At 41.1% G+C, this 18,704-nt stretch overlaps 1 protein-coding gene across 1 annotated transcript in view; it reads left to right on the plus strand.

The window, feature by feature from the left end:
• LOC134358441 (tyrosine-protein phosphatase non-receptor type 13-like) overlaps positions 1–18,704 on the plus strand; it is a 426,694-nt gene that overhangs the window by 288,128 nt on the left and 119,862 nt on the right. Inside the window, exons 30-32 of the mRNA XM_063070670.1 lie at positions 3,866–4,190; positions 9,614–9,784; positions 16,619–16,793. Coding sequence (XP_062926740.1) covers positions 3,866–4,190; positions 9,614–9,784; positions 16,619–16,793 — 671 coding nt within the window. The remainder of the gene's footprint in view (positions 1–3,865; positions 4,191–9,613; positions 9,785–16,618; positions 16,794–18,704) is intronic.

An 18,704-nucleotide genomic window follows, 5' to 3' on the forward strand; every position in this document is an offset into this window, starting at 1 on the left:
TGAGAATCACTTTTTATCTGGTGCCACTTATCACGTTCCTTTCTGATCATGTTCCATTATCTGCAGCTTTTTGTTATCTCCATTAACCACTTCACAGCCTCGGTCCATATCTCTACCCTTCCCTCCCTCACCTCCTCCATCTACCCATCCATCCTTCCTCACCTGGACCCACCTATCAATTGCCAGCTCCTGTTCACCTCTTTACATTGGCTAACTCCCCTGCACACTATCAATCCTGATGCAGCATTTCAACCCAAAACATTGACTACCTCCTTACCTCCACTGATGCTGCTGAACCTACAGGTTGTCTTTTGCTGTTTACTCTCTTTCTCAGTTTTGTTGAAGAGAAACAGAAATGAAATCTCGGGTCGAAGATTCATCAAGTCAAAACCTTCATCAGGTTCTTATATCTGAAATGCTAACTCCATTCTCTATCCAGTTCGTCATGGGTAAAGTCCTGCCCACCATTGAGCACACCTACATGAAACTTTGTTGCAGGAAGGCAACATTATCATGGACCCCCACCACCCAGGAGATAAAGATTGCAGGGGAAAAGCCGAAGTTCCAAGTAAATTTATCAAAGTACATATATGTCACCATATATTACCCTGAGATTCATTTTCATTTACAGTTTTCAATAAATCAATGAAAAACAACACAAAGACTGACAAACTGCCAATGTGCAAAAGATAAACTGAGCAGATACAAAAAAAATCAAGAAAAGGAAAAAAAAAGAGAGAGAGAGAGAGAAATCATGAGTTGTAGAGTCCTTGAAAGTGAGTCCGTAGATTGTAATCAGTTCAGTATTGAGGGGAGAGATGTTATCCATGCTGGTTCAGGAGCCTGATGGTTGGAGATTAATACCTGTTATTGAATCAGGTGGTGTAGGAAATAAGGCTCCTATACCTCTTTCCAATGGCAGCCGTGAGAAGAGAGCTTGACCCGGATGGGTGGATGATGGAAGTGGACTAACGGGCATGGACCCATATCCACTTCCTTTGCTATCATAAGCAAATAACTAAAGACATTAATCAAGCCATTTCAGCCACTTGTTGTATTAGTTATTTTATTCAAGTCCATTGGTGAGCTTGTAAACCTCCCCATTGTCTGAGCAATTGTTGAACCAATTGCTCAGTCTGTTTATCATCACGATGGCAGATGAAAGAAAACCTTTTCACTTGTACTCAAATGATACAGTATAATCAAACAGTAGCAATAGCATAAGGAATACCCTTTTAGATTAGATTAGATTTAGATTCAACTTTATTGTCATTGTGCCGAGTACAGATACAAAGCCAATGAAATGCATTTAGCATCTGACCAGAAATGCAAAGAATAGTGTTATTTACAAAAAAACTGCGAATAAAGAAAGTGCTACAGCACACAAATATAAACATACTGAGACAGTACAATATGGGTGCAATACTGCTTAGTGCTGTGATGTGAGGTTCAGCAGGGTCACAGCCTCAGGGAAGAAGCTCTTCCTGCTCCTGCTGGTGCGGGAGCGGAGGCTCCTGTAGCGCCTGCCGGATGGGAGGAGAGTAAAAAGTCCATGGTTAGGGTGAGATGCATCCTTGATAATGCTTTTCACCCTGCCCAGGCAGCGTTTATGGTAGATGTTCTCAGTTGTAACACCTGTAGCATTAAAGTTTCTGTCTCATTTTTTTGGGATTGGATTAAGATAAAATTGGTCTCAGCCATGTTGTGACGAAGGTGTCAGAATCATCTTTAATATTAATGATATATATTGCAAAATTTGTTGTTTTGTGGCAGCAGATTGCAATACATTAAAAATGCTATAAAGTACAATAAGAAATACATATATAAAATTAAATAATTACTGCAAAAAGAGCAAAAATAATGAGGTAGTGTTTATGAATCAGAATCAGTCATCTTGATTATGGGAAATGTTTCAGCTTCTGTTTTGCCTCAAATGGCAAAAAATACAGTATTATCTATTGAATATTGAGATACAGTGTGGATTAGTCTCTCCTGGCCCTTCGAGCTGCGCCGCCTGGAAACCCCCGATTTAACCCTAGCCTAATCACGGGACAATATACATTGACCAAGTAATCTACCAACCGGTACATCTTTGGTTTATGGGAGGAAACCAGAGTACCTGGAGGAAACCCACGCCGTCATGGGGAAAATGTAAAAACTCCTTAAAGGCAGTGGCGGGAATTGAACTCAGATCGCTGGTACTGTAAAGCATTGTGCTAACCATAACGCTACTGTGCTGCCAACAATGCTGAAAGATCAAGAAAGTATTGCTGACAATCTGCTGTTTTTTTGCCAAATGGATAATTTTAACCCAAAGAAATTCAAAGAATAAATAGTGTTGACTATATTGGGGAGAAGACGGGCTACATATGACAGCAGTGATATCCCTTACGATATCCCTTGACATAAGAACAAGACAGAAAATAGACCATGTCTTGCCCATGTTTCAGGAGTTCTGTCAAATTACTTTGTGTCAATAAATTTCACAGCACAAGAAACAGATTTCTTTCAGTATTGGGGTTACAGGTAGCAAAAACTGATAAATACTTGCAGTCCAACTACTCTAGTTCTATCTTCTTTGAGTGTTGGGCAAAACTTTTACTTCAATTACTGAAGATTTAAAAAGCTTTCCACTGTGGGAATTGATGTCAAGTCTTTTCTCTGTGGATCGTTTCCTGTAGACATCTGCTTAATATTTTGTCACCACCCTCAATGAGTTATACAGCAATGGAGCAGGGATTCACCAGCACATCAGATCCACACTGACCATGACACACACGTCTGCACTAATCCTATATTCATCCCATTTCACTCTCCTCACATTCTCCTGATCTCTTCCGATTTTACCACTCTCCACACCAGAGGGAATTTACAATGGCCAATTAACCTAACAACCTGTACATCTTTGGGATGTGGGGGGAAACGAGAGCACCTGGAGGAAAGTTTTGAGTTTGAATTGAGCCAGGGTCACTGGAGCTGTAACAGAGCAGTTCTACTATGTCACCCTAATGGAGAATTGTTCACTGATAACAATACAAATAGGAGAGCTGGTTTTGATCATTTGACCACTGGGTTATGTCCAGAGCTTCCACCACACCAGTACCACCCATATTGAATATTAGACAGGAATACGAATTGTATCAAGTATAAATGAGGGAAGAAGGGACCTGATTTTCTTTCCTATGAACTTGCATCCAAAGCATCATTTTAGTTCCAACAGAACCTTTCAGGGGCCATTCCACCTGAAGGACAACCGTATGGGTGTTTCAGAGGGGGTGTGTTGGGTAAGAAACACAAATACTGTACCTCACTTCAATTACAGTACCATGTAGATTTTAGCAAAAACATTGCAAGTGGAAACTTAAAGTTGATGAGGATTCAGACAATTCCCATTGGATATCTGACAGCACTAAATGCTACCGGGGGCTTGTGTATTTAATATTACTTGTCAGTCTTGCAGGCAATGAAAATATCATTGTTAATATTATGGAATAATTCCTTGTTTAAATTGAAACAGAGACACAGAGCATTAGCAAAGGAACTGGCTTTTGCACCTGCCTTAATCTGTGCCCTATCTAACAATGTGAATGACTGATGTTATAAGTAATTGACGGTTTTATCTGCAAAGGTTCTAATTCTTGTGTTTTTTCTAACTACCTCTCACTTCATTGAACAAGATGCATAAATAAACTTAATTTTCAAAATGAGTTTTTGTTGGTCTTGTAATCACTTCAAATACTTAATTTAAATGAAATCTCACACTTGATAACACACAATCTCAATGAAAAGCTGTTCTTCCAATTTTGTTAGGTCTTCAGCATTGCAGAGTTTCACACCCTGAATGACATATCATTATAATTCACAGCTTCCAATACAGCGTGACTGGTGAAAGAGATCCCAGGTTGCCAGACTATTTCTGCAAGCCTGAAGTATCGTCGCCTACACCAGTAGATGAAGAGTACCTGACCATTAGTTCGACCTCAGCCTCCTCATTATGTGACAGTCCAGACAGCCAATCACCCAATGCCTCTATCCCAAAACTTCGTGTCTTGGTGCCTTCCACTGAGATATCAGGAGTAACAGAGAAAGACACGAGTGATAAAGTGGAGTGGGAAGACGTCGAGGAGTTAGATTCTGAAGTGGAAGCAGGAGAGAGGAATGAAGATGATGATGACGAAGATCCAAATTTAGTAAGTGTGGCATGAGGTGGTTCTGTAAAACAATAGAAGTTTTACACTGTTCACCACGTTATAGCTCACTTGCTGCTTGTGTACTAGCGTCTCTGAAAGCCTTTGCATCAGGAATGAATGGACTAGACTTGATAATAATGCACTGAACACTTGTACCAGACATGATACAAATGTTCTCAAAAGATTTAAAAGCTAAAATTATATGAGTTAATGCTCAGTCTTTGTAATGTCAGTATTACTGGAATTATGTCTGAATGCTCAGTGGAGAATGGCTTCATGTAACAATAGAGCGATCCCATTTGTAAAGAAATAAAGTAATTAACACAGAAGGTGATCGAAACTTTGACCTAAGCAGATCAATGAAATATTTTTTTATAAATTCTGTATAACTTTGGTAAAGAGTTGTGTAATGCTACCAGAAGGAGAGGGATTACAGGGTGTAAGTGTGCAGATCTAACTTTGCCTCAGGTGCTATCAGTTCAGCACCACATTAAGGAAAAGCTGGGTTACCAACAATATGATGTGATTTGACTGCCAGTGACACCAACAGTGAGCAGAACACATGCAAAATCTGAAGTTTAGAAGTGACAGCATTGTGAAGACTTGCTGCAGAACTGTTGTATAACCCCTGAGTCAGTTGTACAGTGTGGGAAATATAGGTATTTTGGACAACAGATTCACTGCACAGAACTCTCTGCGGCTGAATTAAACAGGAGATAAGCAAGCAAAATTCTGCAGATGCTGGAAATCTGAGAGAGAAACCAAAACTGCTTACTGTGCTCAGCCTAGTATGAGGGAAATAGAGATATTTTTGGGTCTTAAAGGTTTTTAAATTGCTCATAAGATGTGCCATTTTTTTAAAAACAAATCACTGTGCCCTGTGATGTTAAGCTCTGGGTCTGGGGATCTTAAGCTCAACTAGTTGTTAGTGTCATGTTAAAATATTGAGCAGCAACTTGGTGCCTGCAAGTTTGCCCAGTGAAAATTTAGTAAGTAGGACATGAGTCCTTAAAGCTTATCTAATTCAGCTGTCTATCGTAAGATTTCATTAGAGGTACCCAAATGTCCACTCTTGCTAATAATATGACTTCAAACTATTAGAACACTCTGTGGTACCCAAGTGGAAAACAGATCTAGGTTGGAGACCGACAGAGGTGAGTGGCAGCTATGGTAACTGATTGCATGGGATTAGTTGCTGATAAGGTCTTGACTTGCACATAGCTTTTCAAGACAATAGATGTCCTTCTAAACCCTCTCGTGCTTTACTGAAGGGGCTTAATGATCAGCACTAGGAAGGTTCTCTCATGTAGGACAAGGGCAAGTTGTGTTGTTCAAAGCCACCGCACTATGTGAGCAAAACTTCCTCTTAGGTCTCAAAGCATTATACAAATAAAAAAAAACAATCATGATGTTTTCAAGAAATTAAATGCTAACTTCAGAAGTGTATCATAATGGAATTAATGAGGAGCCATTTTCCATGAAAATATGGTGACCATTCATAATTCACTTTGTTATGATTGAAATGAATTAAATTTATATTAAATTGACTACATGATCACTTTGTTTCCATTGTGACTGGAATAGATATTGTTTTAGAGTTCAGTACCAGCAACATTTCCCTGCTGTAATAGTCACCTTCCTAATTATTTCACTGTTTGTCTTTTTGCTCTGAGTTCATTTTGTGGTAGGGATGGAGTCTGGAGAGCAGTTTGGAACCCTCCATTCCACTGTTCTCAGATATTAATTATTTCACATCATACCTGACTATTTATGCAAAGCCTTTCCTAATTTGTTTTATGTAATAACCCTTCCTGGCTGATCTATAGTTTGTTTCTTTGGTTACTCTGCTGTACATTTTCCAGTTAACCCTCTCGTTACGAGATAAACAGAGAGTGGGAATGAGATATTCAAACCTGTGCAACACCGTAACACAGGAGGATCAGATTAAATTGTATATGCACACACAGTTTGGAGGGTAAAGATCAGGGTCAGGAACTCTACTGGATTCTTTCCTTTCCTGATCCAGGGCACCAAACTTGTATTGTGCCACTCCTATTAAAATCAGCTGACTAAGACCAAAAAACATAGGAGTAGAACCACCATTCAATCATGGCTGAATTATTATCCCTCTCGACCCCATTATCCTGCCTTCTTTCCATAACCTTTGATGCCCTTACTAATCAAGAACCTATAAACCACCAGACTTGGCCTTCACAGCAGTTTGAGGCAATAAATTCCATCGATACACCACCTTCTGGATAAAGAAATTTCTCCTCATCTCTAGTTCTTAAGGGACATCCTTCTATTCTGAGTCTGTGCCCTCTGGTCCTGAACTCCCCCAGTATAGGAAACATCCTCTCCATACCCTTTCAATATTCGATAGGATTAATTGAGAACTCACCTCATTGTTCTAAACTCAGTGGGTACAGGCCCAGAGCCATCAAATCCTCACTTAGTCCTTTCATTTGTGGATTCATTCTCATGAATCTCCTCTGAACCCTCTCCAATGTCAGCACACCCTTTCTTAGATAAGAGGCCCCAAACTACTCACAATACTTCAAGTGCCTTCAATACCTTATAAAGCCTCAGCATGATTTTATATTTTAGTCCTCTCAAAATGAATGCTAAGTAAAGGTCTATGTCACAAACAAGAGAAAATCTGCAGATGCTGGAAACCCAAGCAGCACACACAAAATGCTGGAGGAACTCAGCAGGCCATCAGGCCATCCATGGCCTCCTGCACAGTCGGGACAAGGTGGCCACGCTCAGGTTAGAGGAACAACACTTTATATTCTGTTTGAGTAGCCTCCAACCTAATGGAATGAACATCAATTTCTCAGACTTCCAGTAATGCCTCCCCACCCCCCCCCGACTTCACTATTTCCTATCCTCTTGTCCCTTTCTCATGTTATCTCCTTGCCTGCCCATCGCCTCCCTCTGGTGCTCCTCCCCCCCCCTCCTTTTCTTTCTTCCATAGACTTCTGCCTCTTTCACCAATCAATTTCCTAGCTCTTTGCTTCATCCCTCCCCCTCCAAGTTTCACTTATTGCCTGGCGTTTCTCTCTCCCCTCGCCACACCTTTCAAATCTACGCCTCAGCTTCTTTTCTCCAGTCCTGCCGAAGGGTTTCAGCCTGAAGCATCGACCATACATTTTTCCATAGATGCTGTGTGGCTTGCTGAGTTCCTCCAGCATTTTGTGTGTGTTGCAAAGGTCTATGGCAGTCAGAGTCTGATTGGTTGAGGCTGTCCTCATGCAATTCCAACATATTCAGTCCTTGGAGAACCACATACTTTTCTCTCTTGTTATTTCTGGGTGTTGCATTGTATTCCATGCCAGCTGCAACACTGCAGGGAAGAGAAGTTTTTTCAAAAGAGGGTGCAGCAACTATTTGCTGGAATGGCTCCAGAGTTAAACTCCAAGCTTAGAGCAAAGAATGTTGAGAAGAAACTTAATCAAGATATTCAGGATCATAAATGCGGGAAAAGCATTTCATCCAGAAGGTAGTTACTACTTGGAATTGACTGGTGGATACAGAATTAATCAGTGCCATCAAAACTGAGTTAGGTAGGTACTTGAGAGAGGATTATTGGCAGGTCTGTGGGAGATAAAGTCAGGAACAGATCTGCTGAGATTGCTCTACTGATGGACACCATAGATTAGATGGGCCAAATGTCATCCAGTTGTGATATAATAATTCTCTGATACAAGCCTTCATTGGGAAGATATCCATGTGATTAATGATTTTCTGCGTGCCGACTTACCATAGGGATTGAAACATCAAGTCCTAGTAGCTCTACTGACAGCCCTCAAATTACAGTGCATGATAATAGCAGATGGCATTGATGTTTCCCTTACTTCTACCCTGCACCCTATAAAGCTCCTGCAGTAGATCAGGACAGGATTTGCATCTTATTGCCAATAATGAGGCAGGAAAGTGATGCACCTTGCATTTCTTTGTATCACAGAGCACCTAACAAGTTAGAGGAGATTCACAACTAGTTTAAATGTACCCAATGACTTGACCTTCACGGCAGTTTAAGGCAATAAATTCCACAGATTCACACATGGAAGAAAGTAACCACAAATATCGGGTCTGAACTGGAAACACAAGAAGTTAGTAGAATAAAAGGAATAATGAACAAGCAACATCCACCCAGCCTGGTTCATTACCCCCCCCCCCCCCCGTGCTAACAATGAAAACTGTCCCCAGTTAACTTTTCCCTGTAGTGGCCAACCCTGATGTAATTGCGACTGGTTCATCTTTTTCCCCACCATTCACCAAAACACTGGGGTCAAGATACTGTACTGTATCTTGTTTTACGGCGGTTGGCATCCAGCTTAATGGTGCATTACCGCCACATGATACTGTACATCCACCAGTTAGCTTACTAACCGGCGTTTCTTTGTGGGAGGAAACTGGAGCACCGTCCTGAAACCTAGGTGGCTATAGGGAGAACATCAGTGCAGTGCTGGGTGTCAATAGGGAACACAGGTTGTTGGAGATATGCAACAATACACTATTGCTTGCCCTGTTGCGTAACCACGTGGTAGTCCTGATGGTCAGAGGATCATTTGAGACAGCCGGGCATGGTAACACACAGTTGAACTGACATTGAAGAGTCTACTGAAATGACTTTATTTGCATCCTTCATTTGCATTTATTCGCAACAGTAACTGCTTCCATTTAGATAGAGCCTTCAATGTTGCCTGGTTCATAGGAGTGTTATAGAACAAGATTTGACAATGGCCCAGAAGAGGAAATGCCCTTTTAGATGATTCAGTTGACTTTTTAGAAGCTCCCACTCCATGTAGTGGTAAGATCCATATTCGCTCTACTTGGATTAGTTCACAGATTGGTCCAAAGAAGATGTGACCTTCTAACAACTGAGCCTAATGCTTGAACCTGCTCATGCCCAAGGTGCTGCATAGAGCATCAGCAAACTTCACATTGAGCTCCATAATGAGAGACTAGAATAAATTGGTTTTGAGGAGCTTCTGAATAGAGAGAGATGTAGATCCAGGAGACCTGGAAGGGAAATTCCACACACTCTAGCCCAGCTAGGTGCTACTATGGTCACCAGGGTGGAGGAGTGGAAATTGGAGAAGGTCAAGAGATTACACACAACACACAATAGGAGCAACAGTCTTGACATGGGTGAGGAGATTCAGTGCCACACACTCATCATTTGGAATTAAGTTGATGCATGAATTGAGCTTCACATGTTCTCACAAAGACAGAGCTGAGAATGGAAAGTAATTGAGTTGGCGTGTCACGTCCACACAAGGTGGCTTACACAGTCAGATGTGGATATCCCAAAATTCTCTTGGAGCTGCACCATAGCTCGGTGTGTATAATTGGACAGAGGGAGCAAATGCAGCTTTGATTCATTGTCACTATCACTCACTGATTCCTTTCTTTAGCCCATAATTCGGGAATATGAGATGTACGTAACCCTGAAGAAAAATAAGAAGGGAAGCTTGGGCTTCACCATGGTGCGTAGTAAACTGGACAACTGCTATTACATCCGTGAGGTGCTGGACAACCCCGCCAAGGCTGACGGCAGACTCAGAGCAGGAGACAGACTCATAACGGTAACATTGGTTTATATATTGGCTGGTCTTTACCTGTCACATTGACTGTCATGTTTCGGGTGCCCTGTCATTAGGTCAAGATTGGCAAACACACCAAGTTCCACAAATGCCTCCATTCCACTTCTGCTCTTTTACTGACACAGAACAGAAACAGGCCTTTCAATTCAGCTCATTCATGTCAACCAACATGCCTATCTGTGCTAATCCCATTTCTCTGCATTTGGCCTATACCTTTCTGAACATTTCCTATACATGTACCTGTCTAAATGTATTTTAAATATTGTAATTATACTGGTCCCTACCATTTCCTCTGCCTTCTTGTTCAATATATCCACCATCTTCTGCATGAAACCCTATCCCTCAAATCCCCTTTAAATCCTTCCCCTTTCATCTTAATTCTATGCCCTTCAGTTTTAGACTTCCCTGTCCAGAAAAAAGGACTGTGACAATCTACCCTATCTATACTGCGTGATTTTATTAACCTCCATAAGGTCACCCCTCAGTGTCCTTCACTCCAGGAAAAACAGTCCCAACCTCTCCAAACTTACCTTACAACTCAAGCCATCCAGTACAGGAAATATTTCAGTGAATCTTGAATCTTGAATCTCTCTCTAGCCTAAGCACATCCTCCTTAATGTGGTGTCCAGAAATGTACAAAATACTCCAAGTATGGTCTAACCAAAAATTAATTTGAATGTAGTATGATGTCTGAACTCCTAAACTCAATGCCTCAGTTAATAAAAACACGTATACCTTACACCTTCTTTACCAACTTGTCTCCCAACATCGGCACTCCCAGTGTTCCATAAATTTGCACCCTAAGTCCTTGCTGTTCAGTAACTGTCCCCAGAGCACTGTCATTCACTGTCTGATTAGTCTAACTTCCCAGAATACATCACTTTGCACTCGGTTAAATTCTATCAGCCATTCTTTTGCCCACTTTCCTAATTGATCTACAAACCCCATTTCCAGAAAAGTTGGGATATTTTCCAAAATACAATAAAAACAAAAATCTGTGATATGTTAATTCACGTGAACCTTTATTTAACTGACAAAAGTACAAAGAAAAGATTAACAATAGTTTCACTGACCAACTTAATTGTATTTTGTAAGTATACACAAATTTAGAATTTGATGGCTGCAACACACTCAACAAAAGTTGGGACAGAGTTAAAATAAGATTAAAAAGTGCACAGAATATTTAAGTAACACCGGTTTGGAAGACTCCACATTAAGCAGGCTAATTGGTAGCAGGTGAGGTATCATGACTGGGTATAAAAGTAGCATCCATCAAAGGCTCAGTCTTTGCAAGCAAGGATGGGTCGTGGCTCACCCCTTTGTGCCAAAATTCATGAGAGAATTGTTAGTCAGTTCAAAAGGAACATTTCTCAACGCAAGATTGCAGAGAATTTAGGTCTTTCAACATCTACAGTACATAATATTGTGAAAAGATTCAGAGAATTCAGAGACATCTGAGTGTGTAAAGGGCAAGATCGGAAACCACTGTTGAATGCGCGTGATCTTCGAGCCCTCAGGCGGCACTGCCTAAGAAACCGTCATGCTACTGTGACAATTATAGCCACGTGGGCTCGGGAGTACCTCGGAAAACCGTTGTCACTCAACACAGTCCGTCGCTGCATCCAGAAATGCAACTTGAAACTGTATTACGCAAGGAAGAAGCCATACATCAACTCTATGCAGAAACGCCAGCGAGTTCTCTGGGCCCGAACTCATCTCAGATGGACCGAAAGACTGTGGAACCGTGTGCTGTGGTCAGATGAGTCCACATTTCAGCTAGTTTTCGGAAAAACGGGCGTCAAGTTCTCCATGCCAAAGATGAAAACAACCATCCAGATTGTTATCAGCAAAAGGTGCAAAAGCCAGCATCTGTGATGGTATGGGGGTGCATCAATGCCCACGGCATGAGTGAGTTGCATGTATGTGAAGGTACCATTGACACTGAGGCGTATATTAGGATTTTAGACATATGTTGCCACCAAGGCGACGTCCCTTCCCAGGACGTCCATGCTTATTTCAGCAGGACAATGCCAGACCACATTCTGCACGGGCTACAACAGCGTAGCTTTGTAGACACAGAGTGCCTGTGCTTGACTGGCCTGCTGCCAGTCCAGATCTATCTCCTATTGAAAATGTGTGGTGCATCATGAAGAGGAGAATCAGACAATGGAGACCACGGACTGTTGAGCAGCTGAAGTCTTATATCAAGCAAGAATGGACAAAATTTCCAATTGCAAATCTACTACAATTAGTATCCTCAGTACCAAAACGATTAAAAAGTGTTATTAAAAGGAAAGGTGATGTAACACAATGGTAAACATGCCTCTGTCCCAACTTTTGTTGAGTGTGTTGCAGCCATCAAATTCTAAATTTGTGTATGTTTACAAAATACAATTAAGTTGGTCAGTAAAACTATTGAAAATCTTTTCTTTGTACTTTTGTCAGTTAAATAAGGGTTCACGTGAATTAACATATCATAGATTTTTGTTTTTATTGCATTTTGGAAAATATCCCAACTTTTCTGGAAATTGGGGTGTATATCCTGTTGTAACTTTAGACAACTTTCTTCAGTGTCCAGAATATTGCCAATTTTGGAGTCATCTGCAAACCTGCCACCTATATTTTCTTCCCAATCGTTACTATAAATGATGAATACAAAAAGAGCCAACTGATCACATCACTGATTGCAGGTCTCCAATCTGAAAAGCTACCAATGACTACCACCCTCTACCTTCTAACTCCAAGCCAATTTTATATCTAAATTTTCTGTCTCACCCAGGATTGCATGTATTCTAGCCTAAAGATTAAATCCCTTTTCATTCTTCAAAGTTCCCCATGACAGGATTTGTTGTCTCAGGAGAGTACAGATGGATCATTCCACCTGAATTTATAGTATTTACAGAGGCTGGATTTACTTCCATTGGCGTAGAGAGGAGTGTAAGAGCTAATTAACTTTCATAGTGCATTTCCCAATGATCTCAAGTATGCGGATTGAGGAATGATGGGAAATAATCAACACAGAACAGGGGAACAATTTATTGGCTAAGTAGTGGGAATATTGCAGTGAGAAATTAGGGAAGTAGCAACAAAGCAATGAGAAGAGGCATGGCAAGGGAAGGAGAAGGTTTGAAGGGGACACACATGCAGTGGACCAAGGGCACAATCAGGGGAGGGTCATCAGGCAGGGAGAATATGGACAGGTCAAGGGTGGTAGAAGGGACAAGAAGGGAGTAAATTCACTCTGGATGGAAGGATGGTACAGAGCATTGAACCATGGAAGCTAGTGTGGGGTACATTTTGTGACAGTGTTGGGGAGATAGGTCAAATCAGAGCATGGCGTGTTTGAGGGTAGGGTTGCATTGTCAAGGAAGACAATAGACAATAGGTGCAGGAGTAAGCCATTCAGCCCTTCGAGCCAGCACTGCCATTCACAGTGATCATGGCTGATCATCCACAATCAGTACCCCTTTCCAGCCTTCTCCCCATATCCCTTCACTCCGGTATCTTTAAGAGCTCTATCTAACTCTTTCTTGAAAGAATCCAGGGAATTGGCCTCCACTGCCTTCTGAGGCAGAGCATTCCACAGAACCACAACCCTCTGTGTGAAAAAGTTTTTCCTCAACTCTGTTCTAAATGGTCTACCCCTTATTCTTAAACTGTGGCCTCTGGTTCTGGATTCCCCCAACATCAGGAACATGTTTCCTGCCTCTAGTGTGTCCAATCCCTTAATAATCTTACATGTTTCAATCAGATCCCCTCTCATCCTTCTAAATTCCAGTGTATACAAGCCCAGTTGCTCCAATCTTTCAACATATGACAGTCCCGCCATCCCGGGAATTAACCTCGTGAACCTACGTTGCACTCCCTCAATAGCTAGAATGTCCTTCCTCAAATTTGGAGACCAAAACTATACACAATACTCCAGGTGTGGTCTCACCAGGGCCCTGTACAACTGCAGAAGGACCTCTTTGCTCCTGTACTCAACTCCCCTTGTTATGAAGGCCAACATGCCATTAGCTTTCTTTACTGCCTGCTGTACCTGCATGCCTACTTTCAGTGACTGATGAACAAGGATACTTAGATCTCGTTGTACTTCCCCTTTTCCTAACTTGACACCATTCAGATAGTAATCTGCCTTCCTGTTCTTGCCACCAAAGTGGATAACCTCACATTTATCCACATTAAACTGCATTTGCCATGCATCTGCCCACTCACCCAGCCTGTCCAAGTCACCCTGCATTCTCATAACATCCTCCTCACATTTCACACTGCCACCCAGCTTTGTGTCATCTGCAAATTTGCTAATGTTACTTTTAATCCCTTCATCTAAATCATTAATGTATATTGTAAATAGCTGCCGTTCCAGCACCGAGCCTTGCGGTACCCCACTAGTCGCTGCCTGCCATTCTGAAGAGTAAGAAGACAGGATAAAACTTGTGAGAGGATGGGGTTTGGACTGAGTACAGTGTGTGAGAGGGTCAGACAGTGTGGGGCTCATACTGGTTTAGATAGGGTTCAGAGTTTCAGAGGCTGGGGCTTGGATCAGGTACAATGTATAATGGAGTACTGGTGATTGGACAGAACGCAGTGTGTCTTGACACCTGGAGGATTACAGTCTGTCAGAGAGGACAGAGTGTCACAAAATACACCATGGCTCTACCCTAATCTGGCACTGGACTGAGAAAACTTGTTGTCTCTTTCTATGTACTGCTGGGGGTTCTTAATCTGGCAACATGACTATTGAGTCCACAGCGAATGATCCCAATGACACCTGAATGAATAACGTTCTGACACTTTTTGTAATCAATCTCTGGTCATTCACAGATCCTTGGGAAACTCCTTTGGGAAATCGTTATATAAAATCTATAAATTCCTCAGTAATATGTAGAGTGTAGCAGAGCTAATAACTATTAAAGGGATGTTTGCTTCTCTATTACAGCCTGTCACTGTGCAGAAAAGAATTGTGCAATATTCCCCTGTCTCTTCATTAGTCTGCCATCTGACTCATTTATACACTAAAGTGCAGTGCAGAAAGTAATAAAAAATGGATCAATAATCCTTGCGAATTTATTATATTTACCCAATAGTGACTCAGTTCAATGGCTGAAAATTCCCCTTGGACCTCTTTCAATCGAATGCTGATGTCTTTAAACATCTCAATCCACCCACCCCCATCTGTTACGTCAGAAGCCGATTAGGAGGCAGTTGTTGGTAAAAGTGCTCAGGCTCCGAAGTGTCGCTGGCTTCAGCCACATTAACATTACGTTAGTTTATTTCTTGCAGTCATTCTATTCATCCTAGCCTCAGCTGCTTTCAAACACCTATCCATAAGAATGATTCACCCTGTAATCAGGCTCCAAGACAGGGGAATTGGACTTTCAAGCCTTTCCATCATCAAGTTGACACGACATAGAAGTATAAAGGAAGTGGGTCTTTCAGTCCTTCAAGACTACTCTGTGAAGCTGATGAAGCTTCACAGCACTCCCTCTGAGGAAATATGTTCCTCCTTGGGTATGGATATACTCTGTGTAGTCTCACATATACCTTGTATTACTGCAACAAGGTATTCTCTTCTACTGAAAACCAACATACCATTGATCTTGTTAGCTGCTTTGTATGTTTGCTTTGCTTGGCTGGTGTACAATGGCACTTGGGTCCCTTTGTACATCATTTCATTCTATTAACATTTATGTAATGCTCCTTCTTCAAGTCATGCAGCATAGACGCAGGGCACTCGACTCACCTTGTCCATGCCGACAGGTGGGCACACATCCATATTAATCCCATTTTCCAACATTTGTCCCATAGCCAGCCAGGGCTAAGTGATTCAAGTGCTTATCTAGACCTATTTAAATACTCTTAACAACTCTGGTTCCATCGCTCTCCAAGGCAATGGTACTCCAGGTACTCACACTCTCTGGGTGAAAAAGGTCCCCCTCACATCCCTTCTAAATCTGTTACTCTAAATCTATGTCCTCTAGTTTTATCACATCTTATTTGGACAGTGCGGTCTTGCAGTCTACTCTATCTATACTCCTCTTAAGTGTATATATCTCAGTCATGTTCCCATTAGCTTCCTCCACTCCAGGGAAAACAGCCCCACTTTCTCCAGCCTCGCCTCCCAAAATGTTCCATTCCAAGCAACATCCTGGAGAATCTCAAAGTTCAAAATATGTTTATAATGAAAGTATGTACTGTATATGTCACCAAATACGACCTTGAGATACCTTTGCACTTTCCTCAGCGTTATTTGGATATTGACCAACCCCATTAATTTCTAATAAACTTTATCAAATGACAATTGTGGCTTATTGTCAATTGAAGATCATAAAACGATTAAGAGACAGGAGCAAAAATCGGTCATTCAGCCCATCAAGTCTGATCTGCCATTTCATCATAGCTAAACCCTGGAGGAGTAGTCTGTCCTTTGTCACTATTCCCAAAAATACAGAGTGCTGGTTGTACTCACCTGTTAACAAGGAAAGCCAGCATACCTCTGCAAGGACCTAATGGCTTTCTGTATCTCCTACAGGGGTGAATATTTTCCAAGTTTTTCGTGATTCTGCCATGAATTTACCCATTCATTCTAATTGTCTAAAATTTATTGAATCTATGGTTGATAAATTGCTGTTGACTTGGGCTTTTATTCAGAATATTGTCAAAGCTAATGCTACATTGCAGGTCAAACGAAGTGCTGCACTGCTATAAAACATTTGACAAGAGGAAAGGACCGTTAAACTATTGGCATCATGTGTAGTAGAGAAGAAATTTGAACTAAAAACGATACTTTAAGTTATCTTTTCCATTGTTATGTAGGTAAACGGCTTTGACGTCACAAATATCTCACATGAGAATGCCATTAACTTGCTACGGGCTGCTCCCATCAAACTTACCCTGATGGTAGGGCGAGCGGCCCAGAACCTGCTTCCAGTGCCACCTTTGGAAAAGATTCCTGACATCATCCTGCAGAAAGGCCCAAATGGACAGTTAGGTACGTGCTGCACCATTTGCCCAAGAGACTTTGGACTAGTGTTATGTAACTGAAGTGGTTCCAGCTTCCAATTGCTCCATTCAGCTGCAGGCCATTGCTTCTTACCCAAACTTATGCTGTTTTCTTGAAAAATAGGTGACTAGGCGGTGGAAAAGTCTTTCTGGAAAGTTCCCATAAATACTAATTAGTTTTAGGTACCAGAAAATTCAGCACTTTTAAGAATCCTATTCCAAAGAGACTTGTTTTACAGGTCACTGTTTTAGTAGGGCATTCAGAAACAATGCCTTGTAATTACAAGACTACTATTTAATTCTATTTTTTTTTAGAGTAACAGCAATTGAAACTCTTGGAAACTTTGACAAGTGTTGACATTCCCCATGTGGATTAATGATCAAAGATTTATGCCAACAGAGTTCTTTTGCACAATGTTCATGCTGGATGTTGTATATTTATGTCAATTCCTTATTTATTTTCCAAGTTTCATATTTTTCTTTCAGTTTAAAGAAATGAAGAACTGGGTCCCGATGATTCCTTTACGTGATGAGTGGGCATAATTAAGTTTGAGGGGTTAGGCCATTCCCCATAATGCTGGGCACAATTAGGGTGGTTGTATACAGAGGAAGGGTCTCAGCCCAAAACGCTGACTTTTTATTCTGACCTGCTGAATTCATAAAGCATATTGTCTTACATTGGATTTCCAGCATCTATAGTGTCTCTTGTGTTTATGTAGAGAAGACGAAGTCATTAGATTGGGATGGGTTTTGATTACCTCCAACCAGAGGGTTCAGGCCTACTTTTTTAGCAGCCAGCAAGTGTTGTTAGAAAGCTGGATGCTCTTCAAAAATAAATAGCCAAAAAGCCTATTATTTAACCAAGATGGAATATTCCCTCTGACCCTGCCAGCGGTCTCTGCATTGATTTGGTTTTGAGTTGGCATTGAAGATTGCACATGTGTTATGAAATCATGGCTATATGTGCTACTGCATTATTATGGGTATCCCACTGAAATGAAGCAAAGTTGATGTTAATAGATACCTGGAAGAGATACCACCATCATATATGATTACCCAGAGTGAACATGCAGTCATGATCCTGTGCTATCTTATAGAGAGATATTCATGGACTTTATATTTGGACCATTGACATTATTGCATGTGAAGGTGCTTCCAAGTAGTGCTAATTTTCATGAAATTATCTGTGAGACTATCCAGAAGTATTCTCCTTTGGCAATTAAAACCATGAAGCAGAAATATTTCACCCACAGCTCCTTTACACTGAGGCCAAATATATTCAAACCTGATATTGTATTTATTCAATCAAAGTAGAAGGTGGTTGCCCAATTTTATCAGCTATTAACCTGCCCCTGTGTCTGCTTGCTATGCTCAAAAGTATGTTAAATATGAAAGCTCTGATGCCACTCTCAGTTAACAAATCAAAATGTTGATAAATTAGCTATCATCTACGATAATAGCGGTAATAAAGAACGTTTCATGAGAGCCATGTGATTTGCTAACATGATGAAATATTCTTTATTATAACTCCAGCCTGTGCTAAAATGCTGAAGGGTGTCAACATTTTTCTCAATGTAGAGCAACATCAAAGCTACTCTTCAAACTGGATGCAATTCAGGAATGCTGATGGTAATAGAGCCTTGGCAGATTTATTGACTAATCATCCATAGATGTCACTAAAAATTACATTTATGATGCATTGTGGCCCAGCTTAAACTGCAGCAGCAAGAGTGAACCGAATGGCAATGCCCTAAATCATATTTACCACCCTGTTCCAATAAAGGTCTTAAAGGCAAAATGTAGTGACCTTCTGCAATGAGACCTAGAATTGGTTTAAGATTATGTTCTGAGATTTCTTTTTAATACTGCAAGCAGATCAAGATTGTAAGCTACAAGGCAG

This window comes from Mobula hypostoma, chromosome 18 (genome assembly GCF_963921235.1).
Source record: "Mobula hypostoma chromosome 18, sMobHyp1.1, whole genome shotgun sequence".
Lineage (NCBI taxonomy): Eukaryota > Metazoa > Chordata > Chondrichthyes > Myliobatiformes > Myliobatidae > Mobula > Mobula hypostoma.